Below are 12,588 nucleotides of genomic sequence, written 5' to 3' on the forward strand. Positions count from 1 at the left end.
GAGAAAACATAATATGTTACAAATGCAATGAAAAACGACATTATGCAAACGATTGCAATTTTTTAAAAAACGAATAGCACCCGAGTTAAGAGAAAAATTGGAATATCTACCTCGGGGAACAAATAATATTGATTTAAAAATCGACACCTCTAAATTTAACAGAGATAAAAAAATTGAAAAAAATAATTATATTCATTTTGTAGAAAATTGGTACAAATCAAAAAATTCAAATAAACTAATAACTAATGAAGTAAACGACGATGACGAAAAAGCTATAGAAAACATCGTAACAATAAGTAGTTTGAACCCACTAAACGAATTTCAAAGATTACCTACTCAGCAATAACGATAGAACCGACTTCCTATGCGATTACAGTGAACAGACGGTAAATATTTTATCATTACGAAATGATATCGCAATCGGCCATTGCACAAGTCAATGCCTTACTATGTCGAAGGGGATCGCATTACAATTTAGAAATAAATTTAACAACGTTCAAAATTTAATAGACCAGAGAAAAAAAATAACCGAAATTGCTTATTTAAAAAACGGAAGACAATGGGTTCTATATCTCATAACAAAAAATGAATATTACGACAAACCAGCGTACACTAACATTTTTAGAACACTAGCTAACACTAGGAAATGTTGTATTGAGAATAATATTACTACTTTAGCATTACTCAAAATTTGCACTGGACGAGACAAAAAGGATTGGAACGTTATTTCTACTATGATTAAGTTTATTTTTCAAGACACGCAAATAAAAATTGTTGACGCGTATATTTTATCTGAAATAAATTGTAAACCGGATTTGTCGTATTATCGCTCGCGATAGTGAGCACTATGTAATATAATAGAAAAAAGAAGTCTAGTGTCAGTATGCGTTCGACTGCCAATCGCCACGTAAATAAAAATATATTATTACAAAATAAACCAACTATATTCTTATATTCTTACAGTAATAAAATCACATACAGTCCACAAATTTAAATTCGTAATTTAACATTGGTCCTTCGACCAGGATAAAAGGAATTGGCGATATTCGTGAATGGCAGTCAAAATTAAAATTCGCACAGTATGTATTAAAGATAAAACGTGTGTAAAATAAATGCGTGCGTGAAATACTCAAATAAAATATAATCAGCCGTTAATCCATTCGTGTATCAGAATAACGGTAAGGTTGTCGAAAGGAGAACAATATTGGACATACCAATCCAACTTCAAAGGAAGAAAAATCTGGTAAGTCGTGTCCATATTATCTTAAATCCACTCCTTCCTAAAATAAACTATTAGGTTTAAAAAAAAAAAAAAAAAATAATAATAATAATATAATAAGTCTGGGGGATATGCCCGAGTTAGGTACCTTGAAAACCCGTAGAGGCCAATTAAAGGCCAAGCTAACAAGGTATATAAATCACCTGGCAAATGTTGACAAAAATGTTGAAATAAATCGGACAGAATTGAGGTGCCGCCGGGAAAAGAACGAGGATGTTTGGCAAGAGTTTGAACAGGTACAAAGTGCAATCGAGCTGTTACTAAATTATGAAGAAAATAAAGAAACAACGAACTACCGCGTGGAATTTGAGGATGCATATTATAATGCCATTTCATTATGCGATGATTTAATGTACGACAGAAGTAATGAGCAAATCGAAAACCAAGGTAACGCCGACGTTAGGCGTAATAGTAACATGCTTGTTCCGGTTCCACAGGTGACGGCAAGTAGTGGTGGTGGATTTTGTTGCAATAATTCTAATGCACCAATACAACTAGCGGCGATAAGTCTACCGACATTTTCGGGTATCTATAATGAATGGCCTACGTATTACGACATTTTTGGAATAATGGTACACAAAAACGATCGAATAAGCGACATTCAACGGTTTTTCCATTTGCGTGCATCGTTATCGGGTGAAGCGGCTCAAGTCATACAAGGCATAGAGACGACCGCCGCCGCCAATTATAGTATCGCATGGGAAAGTTTGATTGCCAGGTATAACAATAAAAAGGTGCTTATTCAATCACATACTAGAGGCCTGTACGAATTATCAGTGATAAACGAAGAATCCAAACAATTACGAAAATTAATTGATAAATTAAATTGTCATATCAACGCTTTGGAGTCCTTGGGAGAAAATCCTCGTGGGTGGGGATCCATGTTAATTCATTTAATTACGAGCAAATTAGATATTAGCACCATAAAAGCATGGGAAACAATTGCACCGAAAGACGAGATACCACTAATTCAAGTACTGATACAATTTTTAGAAAAACGTTTTAAAATAGTAGAAGCTGTTGAATCGGTATCACAAATGAATATCAAAGAAAGCTCGGATTCGAAGGGAAATAAGAAAATCAATAAAGGCTATCCCAAGGAGAAAACGTATTATTCATTCGCGGCTACCGATATGACTAAATGTTACAATTGTAATTTACCACATACTATTTATAAGTGCCCTGCATTCCTAGCATTATCAGTACCCGACAGAATAAATAAAGTAAATGCACTAAAGTTGTGCAAAATATGTATGCGTCCACACAATGACAAAAAATGTCTTGGTAAAAAATGTTTCAAGTGCCATAAAGCCCACAACACGATGCTACATTTAAATGCGAGCAAAGACGGTGAAGAGAATAAAAGTAATACGATGACAGCCGCGGGTAACGATAATAGTAACACAAGTCGTTCCGATAACGAGACCATACCAATCACAGCACACAGTACAGTCGCAGCGACGGCGGCTGCACCCGATAAACACGTTATGTTATCCACCGCCGTGATAAAAGTATATGATAAAATGGGTAATGCGATACATTGCCGTGCGCTATTGGACTCTGGATCTAAAAACAATTTTGTCACGGAATATATGGCACAAACTCTTCAATTAGGCCGAAACAAAATAAAGAGCGATATCTCCGGTATAGGTCAATCAATGCACACTATAACGTCCGCGGTGACGGTGAAAATAAGATCCCGCACAAGCGATTACGAAAAAACCATATCTTGCTTAATATTACCCAGATTAACTAATGACATACCCGCACAGGTCATTGACCCAAAACGTATAAATGTACCAGATAATATTGTATTGGCTGACAACGCATACAATAAGCCGCAAAAAATTTATATGTTATTAGGTAATGAATTGTTTTTCGACTTAATGCGTCCCGGGCAAATTAAATCGACCAGTGCCGGGCCAATTATACAAGAGACGAGGTTAGGATGGATAATTGCTGGTCCTATACCAAAATGCAAGAATAATACCGATCGGGGAAATATTACGTTACTAAGCGAAATCGTAATAAATAATTTGGAGGATCAAATCTCGAAATTTTGGCGCTTAGAAACTGTATCAAATGATAAAAATAATTATACAATGGAAGAAAAGGCTTGTCAAGCGTATTTTAATCAAACCGTTCGCCAAGGCGTAGATGGTAAATTTATTGTAAAATTACCATTTAAAACTGAAATAAAAGAAATAGGAAATTCTTACCCGGCTGCGCTACGACGGTTTTTTTCCTTGGAAAAGCGACTTAAATTCAACCCTGTATTAAAATTAGAATATATTAAATTTATGGAAGAATATATTGAATTAAATCATATGGATGTCGTCTTGGAAAACGAAGAAATAAAAATCGGTGTAAATGACTATTTTTACCGCATCATGCCGTGATAAATTCAAATAGTACTACTACTAGACTGCGCGTGGTATTTGACGCGTCATGCAAAACGGACATAGGACTTAGTTTGAATGATGCGTTGTTAAAGGGTCCCACTATACAGGAGGAATTGATTACTATTTTGGCTCGTTTTAGAAAACATAAATTCGCGTTCTCCGCAGACGTATCAAAAATGTATCGCCAAATATGGGTGGACCCGCAGCAGCGTAGCTATCAAAAAATTATTTGGCGTGCAAATCCCGAAGAGCCACTGCGTACCTATAGGTTGAACACGGTAACATACGGGACGGTTCCAGCTTCATTTTTGGCGACCGGGTGTTTAGCTAATTTAGCCGAAAAGGAATACTACATGTTTCCTGACGCCTGCGACGTCATTAAATCCGATTTTTACATGGACGACTATTTGGGTGGTGCGGACACCAAAGATAACGCATTAAGGTTACGTAATTCGTTAATTGAAGTTATGCTCCGGGGTGGTTTTCCACTAAGAAAATTGATGTCAAATAGTTCCGAGCTGCTCGCCGATATGCCCAATATAGGAAATAAATCAATGACCATAATGGAGCTTGAAAATAAAATTACTAAAATTTTAGGCTTATTATGGTGTCCGGAACGCGATATTTTTAAATATAAAATTGAAATAACAACGCTCAACGATCTACCAGTTACCAAAAGAAATATATTATCACAAATCGCTTCATTATTCGATCTACTAGGACTCGTTGGTCCTATAGTAAAACGCGCAAAAATATTAATGCAAAAATTATGGCAATTACAATGCGATTGGGATAAACCTGTACCGATTGAAGTTCAAAAAGAATGGAAAGGTTATGTAAGTTCTTTAAATTATTTACGTGAATTAGAAATACCTAGATATCTTGGTACCGAAACTGACTATGAAATACAAATACATGGTTTTGCCGACGCTAGTTTATTAGCATACGGGGCATGTTTATACATTCGTTGTTCGAGTAATAAAAATATTCACGTCACCAAACTTATTTGCGCAAAATCAAAAATAGCACCGTTAAAAATAATATCCCTACCTCGCCTGGAGCTATGCGCTGCCGTAATACTAGCACGCTTAGCAAATAAAGTCTTACCAAAATTAAAATTAAATATAAAAAATAAATATTTTTGGACGGACTCGTCTATAACATTAGCTTGGATCACTTCCCCGTCGTCAAGGTGGAAAACTTTCGTGGCTCACCGAGTAAGTGAAATACAGGATATGACCAGGTTAAATGAATGGAATCACGTGAGCACTCGAGATAATCCAGCCGATTAAATATCTCGCGGTTGCGGTGCCAATCAAATAATAAATAATGATTTATGGTGGGAGGGCCCTCATTGGCTCACCGATAATTCCGAAAACTGGCCAAAATCAAAGATCAACGTTAACGCCAGTATAATACCGGAAGCAAAAGAAAAAATCACTTTATTGATAAAACCCGTAAATGAAAACTTAATTAAAAATTATTCATCGTGGAATAAATTATTACGAGTGTTTTCTTATTGTTTGCGTTTTATTAAAATCCGTGTCAAAAAGCTTGAAGTCATTGGTCCCATTCAACTCGAAGAACTACGAGCAGCTGAAATTGCCGTTATCAAAATAACACAATCATACTACTGGTCAAGTGAAATAAATGGTTTAATAAATAATTCTATTCTGCCGAACAACAGTAAATTGAGAAATTTGCAACCTTTTTTTAGAAAATGGAATTATGAGAGTCGGTGGTCGATTAAAAAATGCTCTATATTTAGACCAATGTCAGCGTAGTCCTATTTTAATACCTCAAAATAGCACTATTGCAAATATAATATTGCAAAATGAACATGAAAAATTGATGCACGCCGGTCCTCAAGCTATGTTGGCCAATACACGATTGAAGTATTGGATAATATGCGGTCGAAATACTGCAAGACATATTTTTCATAAATGTATTAAATGTTTTAGACTCCGACCTGTTATAGTGGAACCTATAATAGGAAATTTACCAGCGGAACGTAGTGGATTTCGCCGGTCCAATCACAATCAAAACCAGTTTGAGAAAAAGGGCAGCAGTGACTAAGGGCTACATTTGCGTCTTCGTGTGTTTTAGTACTCGTGCTGTCCACATAGAACTTGTAAGTGATCTGACTAGTGATGCATTTTTGAACGCGTTAAAAAGATTTATTGGTCGTCGTGGCGTATGCTCTGAGATATATAGTGACAATGCCACTAATTTCGTCGGCGCCAATAAAAAGCTTTTAGAGCTTAAATGTTTGTTCCAGTCATCGGCCCATTTGGACAAAATGTATAATGCGTTAGCAACAGAGGGTATTAATTGGCATTTTATTCCCCCCCGATCGCCTCATTTTGGTGGGTTATGGGAGGCTTCTGTAAAATCTATAAGAACTCATCTATACCGGGTATTGGGCGAATCGCATTTGACCTATGCAGAATTAAATACTACAGTGAAAACTCTTTATAACGAATCTGAAGGGACCAAGAGATTTCTTTCGTTATAGAGAGTTTTCGTAATAGAGAGGGTTTAAAAAAAAACAAAATTTTAATTATTTATGTATAAAGGTATGTACCTATGTAATATTATATATCAAACACATCATTATGTTTACATTATTTTATATATATTTACGTATTATATTAAATTATTATTATTATTATACATACTTATTAAATATAATTTAATTTTTATACTATACATATTTATACTTTATTTAAAATAGTCTGTCATATTAGTTTGGACTTTTTTATTTTGCCAATACTGTTTTTGTATTTTTCTATGAATTTCTCCCATGTTTTGGGATAACTTTGGATCATCTTCATGAAACAATAAGTACTTTTCTAATAATTTAGCCGCATCAAGTGCTTGTTGAATACTTGGTATTACGACTTCGTCAGGTTGTGCTTCCTCTTCATCTTCCTTTTGCTCCTCCTCGACTTTTGTCACTGCATTTAGGATTTCTTCATCTGTTAACGATTTTGTTGTAACTAGATTTTCGTCTATTTCTATATAGTTTTGTAGGTCCTCAGGAGTAAAAGTATGCGGAGTATTGAACTGAGTAATCCACTCACTCAGTGTATCATCTTCATTCTCAAATTGTTCTATTTCTTCTTCAGCATTGGCAAAACTTCGAAGTCCAGCATGACGAAAAGAATGCCGTATAGTTTCTGCTGTTACCTCTTCCCAGGCTTTACTTAAGAAGTTCACCGCATCAAGCATATTGATAGAGGCATTGCCATCAGATTCGATAATTTATTTCTCTATGTTCATAAGATTAGATAGATTGGGATGAGCAGGACAATTATCCACGAGTAACAAAATTTTCGCCCCTTTAATTCTGCATCCCATTTTCTTATTTCTTCTTCAAAAAGTATTGATGTCATCCACGCTGACTTATTTGCTTTATAAGTGACTGGCAACCGTTTAATATTTTTAAAACATCGCGGGTTTTTTGATTTGCCTATTACCATAATCTTTCTTTTTTCAGTGCCACTCATATTGGCTGCTACAAACGCAGTGATACGTTCTTTAGAAAGTTTACCTCCCACGCATTTTTCCCCTTTGAATTTTAATGTTTTATCTGGGGTCATTTTGTAAAAAATACCTGTCTCATCAGCATTAAAAATATTATCCGGAGTGTACTTTTCATTCAATTTTGGCCACACATTAATTAACCAGCTGTTAGTAACATTCAAGTCGACATTTAGTGCTTCTCCGCTTATTTTCCCATAGGTAATATTGTGACGTTGTTTAAATTTTCCAAGCCATCCTTCCGAGGCCTTGAAATCTATAATACCAAGTTGTTGAGCAAAATGTTCAGCTTTAGTTTTAAAAACAGGCCCAGATATAGGTACATTATTACAACGTTGTTTATGGAACCATGTTAACATGGCCTGGTCCAAGTCTTCAAATTTCGGTTTCCTTATTTTGTTACAAGAACTTCCTTCTGTTTCAGCATGCAATATTTTATCCTTATTCTTCCAGATAGTAGCGACAGTAGATGGGCTGAATCCAAAACGTTTCCCAACATCACTTTTTTTTTCACCTTTTTCAATCGCACTTATTAAAGCGACTTTTTGATCAACACACAGTACTTTTCTTTTACTTGCCATAACGAATATTAGCGCACTACTGTGGTCATGTGTATAATGTTAGACATTACGTCGATAATAAAATGAACATTGTACCTATTAAATATCGATAATAACGATATTAAAAGTAGATAATGAAAGAATGTAATTCCGGAAATGTCGGCATTATTGCCGATTATTTTTATAGTTTATAATATATGTAATAGATACGATAACACGTAAATTGTATTATGAAACATAAAATATTGTTTCGTTATTGAGAGTGACTAATACGTTATAGAGAATGAATTGTCTAATGGGTTATATAGCAAACCAACCATTATTATGTAATGTTTACGTTATATAGAGTTTTTCGTTGTAAAGAGTTTCGTTATAAAGAGTTTTCACTGTATTTTAATAAAGATAGAAGCTGTCTTAAATTCTCGCCCACTCACTCCTCTTTCCTCCGATCCTATGGGCGCAACACCATTAACACCAGCTCATTTCCTTATTGGTGAACCTACCTGTTCAGTTACCTGAACCTGACTTGTCGGCTGTACCTGATAACCGCTTGAAGCGATGGCAGCGCGTGACTCGACTTACGCAGTGTCTTTGGAAACGTTGGAATGACGAATACTTATCTCAACTACAGACCCGAAAAAAATGGTTGTCAAATAAAGGTCCAAATTTAAGCGTTGGTACTTTGGTACTAATTAAGGAAGACAACATAACTCCTTTGTCATGGTCGCTTGGTCGCGTAGTACGTGTGCAGGCTGGAGCTGACGGGGTCATTCGAGTGGCTACTGTTTTGAGCCGCGGGAAGGAGGTAAAAAGGTCTGTCAGAAAATTATATCCTCTTCCGTTCGAAGGTAATGTTTAGAATTCAATAAAATAAAACACATATTTTTTTGTCGTGTAATTATAATCGTAAAAAATTTTTTTTTATCTGTTAAATATTTATTAATGTAATTTATTTGAAATGAATTTTCTTATTATATCGTAATTTCTAATTTTGTAATTTATAATATTAATATTTTTCGATGTATTATAATATTTAATATTTGTTTAAGGTTTATGTTGAAAATTATTTAAATGTTTCAAGGCTGGCGGCATGTTGACGCGTATATTTTATCTGAAATAAATTGTAAACCGGATTTGTCGTATTATCGCTCGCGATAGTGAGCACTATGTAATATAATAGAAAAAAAGAAGTCTAGTGTCAGTATGCGTTCGACTGCCAATCGCCACGTAAATAAAAATATATTATTACAAAATAAACCAACTATATTCTTATATTCTTACAGTTATAAAATCACATACAGTCCACAAATTTAAATTCGTAATTTAACAAAAATTTTAATATGCCTACTACCAAACAATGACGATGAAAAACAAAATAAATATTTTAAAAACAATGGTTTACTAACTAGTAATATCACGTTAGGAAAAAATTTCAATAACACAATTAACGATAAATTAAAGAATAAAATCTCACAAATCGCGGGTTCATTCATAAAAACGGAAAACGTACCCGGAGACGGTGACTGTGGTGCCCACGCACTACGAATATGCCTTAAACAACATGATATATATAGAAAGACAGTAGAATTATTAAATATGCTCGGCATTCCTAATTGCAAATCTGGCTACTATCTTAAAGATGACGATCTAGCGTTTATCTGTGACCAATTCAATTTCAACTTATATTTAATACACGAAAATTCCGAATATACAAATGCCATAATTTACAGGAAATTAAATAGGAAAAACATAGGGATATTCAATAAAAATTGCCATTGGACACCAGGAATCATAACAGAAACATATAACCCACGTCAATTCAATAACATAACGATAAACACAGTTTTTCCCGAATTTAATACTATAGAAGAAAATGTAGACCATTTCTTACACGAATGTTTCGATCGCTTAGAATTATCCCTACAAAACCCTATAGAGAAAAATAAAACCGACAATAATTTTAAAACAGACAAATCCACAATATGGTACTCAACATTTTGTCAAGACTGCGAATATTTGTCCACATCCAAGGACATACTAGACGACCAAGATGACAAAGAACAGTATAGGAGCGAGGGGGGAAACGTTATGTTTTGCGAAAAATGCGGAAACTACATAAGGGAATATCGGAACCGGCCTATACAAGAAGACGAGAAAGCCATAGAAACCAAAAACCAGCTAATTCAACACAAAAAAATGAAATGAAAATCAACCATCAAAATATAAGCGTAGATTCAGATACTGAACGAAAACAAAGAGTGTTATCTATAAAAATAAAATTAGACGGCAACGAACAAAATGCAATTATAGACACAGGCTCAAATATATCATGTATAGATTATTCCCTAATAAAAAATAAACAAGTTACTAAACCCAAAGAACAAATAACTACAACAACGAACTGATACAAATAGGAACAACAGAATTAATAATTACAATCAACACACGCCAATATCAAATCAAAGTATACGTCGTTGAAGGACTAAATTGTAAATTACTATTAGGAAACGATTTTAATATTAGATACAACCTAATAGTCGATTTTAAAAATGAAAACATACAAATCGATAATAATTCTATAAAAATGGACGAGATATGGTACGAACATAATATAAATCACAAATTCAACATTTATACAACTGAAAGCATCACAAGTGCAACCAACATTAATAAAAATAAAATTAAAATTATATCTAACGAAAATATTACCATAGCTCCTAAGACTAGGTCAAAATTAAAGGTGTCCACAAAAATGCAAGACAAGCAAATACAATATATAACAAAACCAACTGAGCGCCTACAAAATAATGAAAAAATAACTCTAGAAACAACATTATTAAATAGTGATGACGAAGTCATATTATACAATTTTTCCAATACCTATAATAATATACCAAGAAACATGGTTACAGCAATTGCCCCTGAATTAAATACGATTAAACGCGATAAATACGAAATAAAAAATATTAATTCAGACAATAAAATACAAGAAAAAATAATAGTAACAAAAATAACAGAAGTAACGGATAAACAAGGTACAATAATACAAATATCTAACGAACTTAGCTATGAACAACGTATAAAGACACAAACACCAATAAACAAATTCAAGCGTTTATTCACCTCAGACCCTTTAGACTTAGGATGCGCACAAGTAGAACCGTGTGAAATTAAATTTAAAACAGACAAATCGACATTTCAACCACCGTAATTAGTTAAAGAAATCCGGGAAGGTTTCGAAAATCTTATAAATTTTATCAAGTCCCTTGAATAATTTTTCTGATTATTACTTAAAACAAAAACACAAGATTTAATATAACTGTACAAATTTAACTTTCCTCAAGATTTTATAACATGTAATACCTTTTACCTACCACTCAACAAGCCACCGTCGGAGACCAGCAGACCGCTCCGGCCGCCAACGTTCTTTCATTCGATTTCAACGGATTCATCTTCAACCATCATTCTCCATTACGTCCCGGACCTGCAAATTGCAACACTGTCCACGACGAAAATTTTTCACGCAACCTCACCAATCTCATGTTTAGTATCATCTTTTATTCGTTTTCACGACACTGAATTTTCTTTTCGGTTGTTGTGTACGACTATATGATGAGAACACCGCAATGGGCCACCGATGGCCGAAGGGCCAATCCACTGTACACACTACCACTTTAAGTCAACTTCTCAAGCCGGCTGTCACACACGTTATCGTTATATAATATATTGTTTATATATATGCATTATATAATGATTTTAAATCAACGAACAAATTTAATTTAACTACCTTAAATATTTAATATTTCTACCTTTAATATTTCTCCCGAATTTTATAATATGTAATACCCTTTTAGGAACAAATATGTAATTTAGAACCAGATTAGTAAAATCAATAGCAAGACATTATCAGTTTTTATACTAACTAAGCAATTGTAATATTATAATATAACTAATTACGTTTAAGAAAAAATAATAAAACATTAAAAACATGTTACAAAAGTAAAAAAAAAAAGAATAGAATGTATTTTCAGCATAATCAAAAATTCACGAGTCAACGAGTAGCAACAATCTTCTGAGACAAAGGGCGAATATAATATTTTCAAAGTAGACGATAAGCATTAAACCAAAAATTATAGAAACAATAGCAAATAAAATTGTTCCATGCAAAGACACGAAAAAGACACAGTCCAAAAAGAAATTTGAAATCAGAAATATAGATATAAGAATAAAAATTACAAATCAAATTCGACAAAACGAAAACAAGCAAGATAATATTCAAATACTTACCTTATGAAATACAAGAAGAGAAGAAGAATTAACTACCACTGAATCAAAGAATGAAATACCATAGAAAAACAACGAAAATTTATTGCTATTTGTCGAAATAAAAATATTATACTTCAAACTGTGAACAATCTCTAAGAAAACATTTTTCCACAAAAGGACCAATCAATACATTTTTATAACCTTATATTCATATTTATTTTTTTTTTAGGCACGCATTATATAATTAACTATTAAAGTAGTAAGATTAAATTGTCATTAAAGCATAATTTTATAGTCAACGACGCGAATAAGCCGAGACAGTAACCTAGTAATAATATAAGTTTAGTATTTAATTTAGTAATAAGACATTTTTATGTAGCAATAGCATTAAAAAATGAGGGCATTTTTTCCAAAAAACAACGGGGACCGTCGTATATTGCAAACAGTCGTCAAAATAATATTATTTTATATATATGTAATATAGGTGGGAATATTTTAAATTGTAAATTATTGACATAGGTCAGGCCAGCGAAGCAAT

At 33.4% G+C, this 12,588-nt stretch overlaps 2 protein-coding genes across 2 annotated transcripts; one reads left to right on the forward strand and one right to left on the reverse strand.

Annotated features, from left to right (window-relative positions):
- The first annotated feature begins 1,350 nt into the window (after nucleotides 1-1,350).
- LOC132938793 (uncharacterized) lies at nucleotides 1,351-5,757 on the forward strand. Its single transcript, XM_061005804.1, has 5 exons — nucleotides 1,351-3,515; nucleotides 3,692-4,943; nucleotides 5,235-5,322; nucleotides 5,399-5,576; nucleotides 5,643-5,757. The coding sequence occupies exons 1-5, from the start codon at nucleotides 1,351-1,353 to the stop codon at nucleotides 5,755-5,757; spliced, it is 3,798 nt and encodes a 1,265-aa protein (XP_060861787.1).
- A 1,202-nt stretch (nucleotides 5,758-6,959) lies between these two features.
- On the reverse strand, nucleotides 6,960-7,805 carry LOC132938794 (tigger transposable element-derived protein 4-like). The gene has a single exon (XM_061005805.1). The coding sequence runs from the start codon at nucleotides 7,803-7,805 to the stop codon at nucleotides 6,960-6,962; it is 846 nt and encodes a 281-aa protein (XP_060861788.1).
- Between the last annotated feature and the right edge of the window lie 4,783 nt (nucleotides 7,806-12,588).

Source organism: Metopolophium dirhodum, chromosome 2 (genome assembly GCF_019925205.1).
Source record: "Metopolophium dirhodum isolate CAU chromosome 2, ASM1992520v1, whole genome shotgun sequence".
Lineage (NCBI taxonomy): Eukaryota > Metazoa > Arthropoda > Insecta > Hemiptera > Aphididae > Metopolophium > Metopolophium dirhodum.

What these genes read in the sequence shown, in the direction of transcription:
- LOC132938793 (XM_061005804.1), top strand. Translation starts at nt 1,351, where the DNA reads ATGCCCGAGTTAGGTACCTTGAAAACCCGTAGAGGCCAATTAAAGGCC. An exon ending in ACAATCATACTACTGGTCAA is followed by an intron (nt 5,323 to 5,398) that starts GTGAAATAAATG and finishes ACCTTTTTTTAG; the next exon opens with AAAATGGAATTATGAGAGTC. An exon ending in TTGGCCAATACACGATTGAA is followed by an intron (nt 5,577 to 5,642) that starts GTATTGGATAAT and finishes TAAATGTTTTAG; the next exon opens with ACTCCGACCTGTTATAGTGG.
- LOC132938794 (XM_061005805.1), bottom strand. Translation starts at nt 7,805, where the DNA reads ATGGCAAGTAAAAGAAAAGTACTGTGTGTTGATCAAAAAGTCGCTTTA.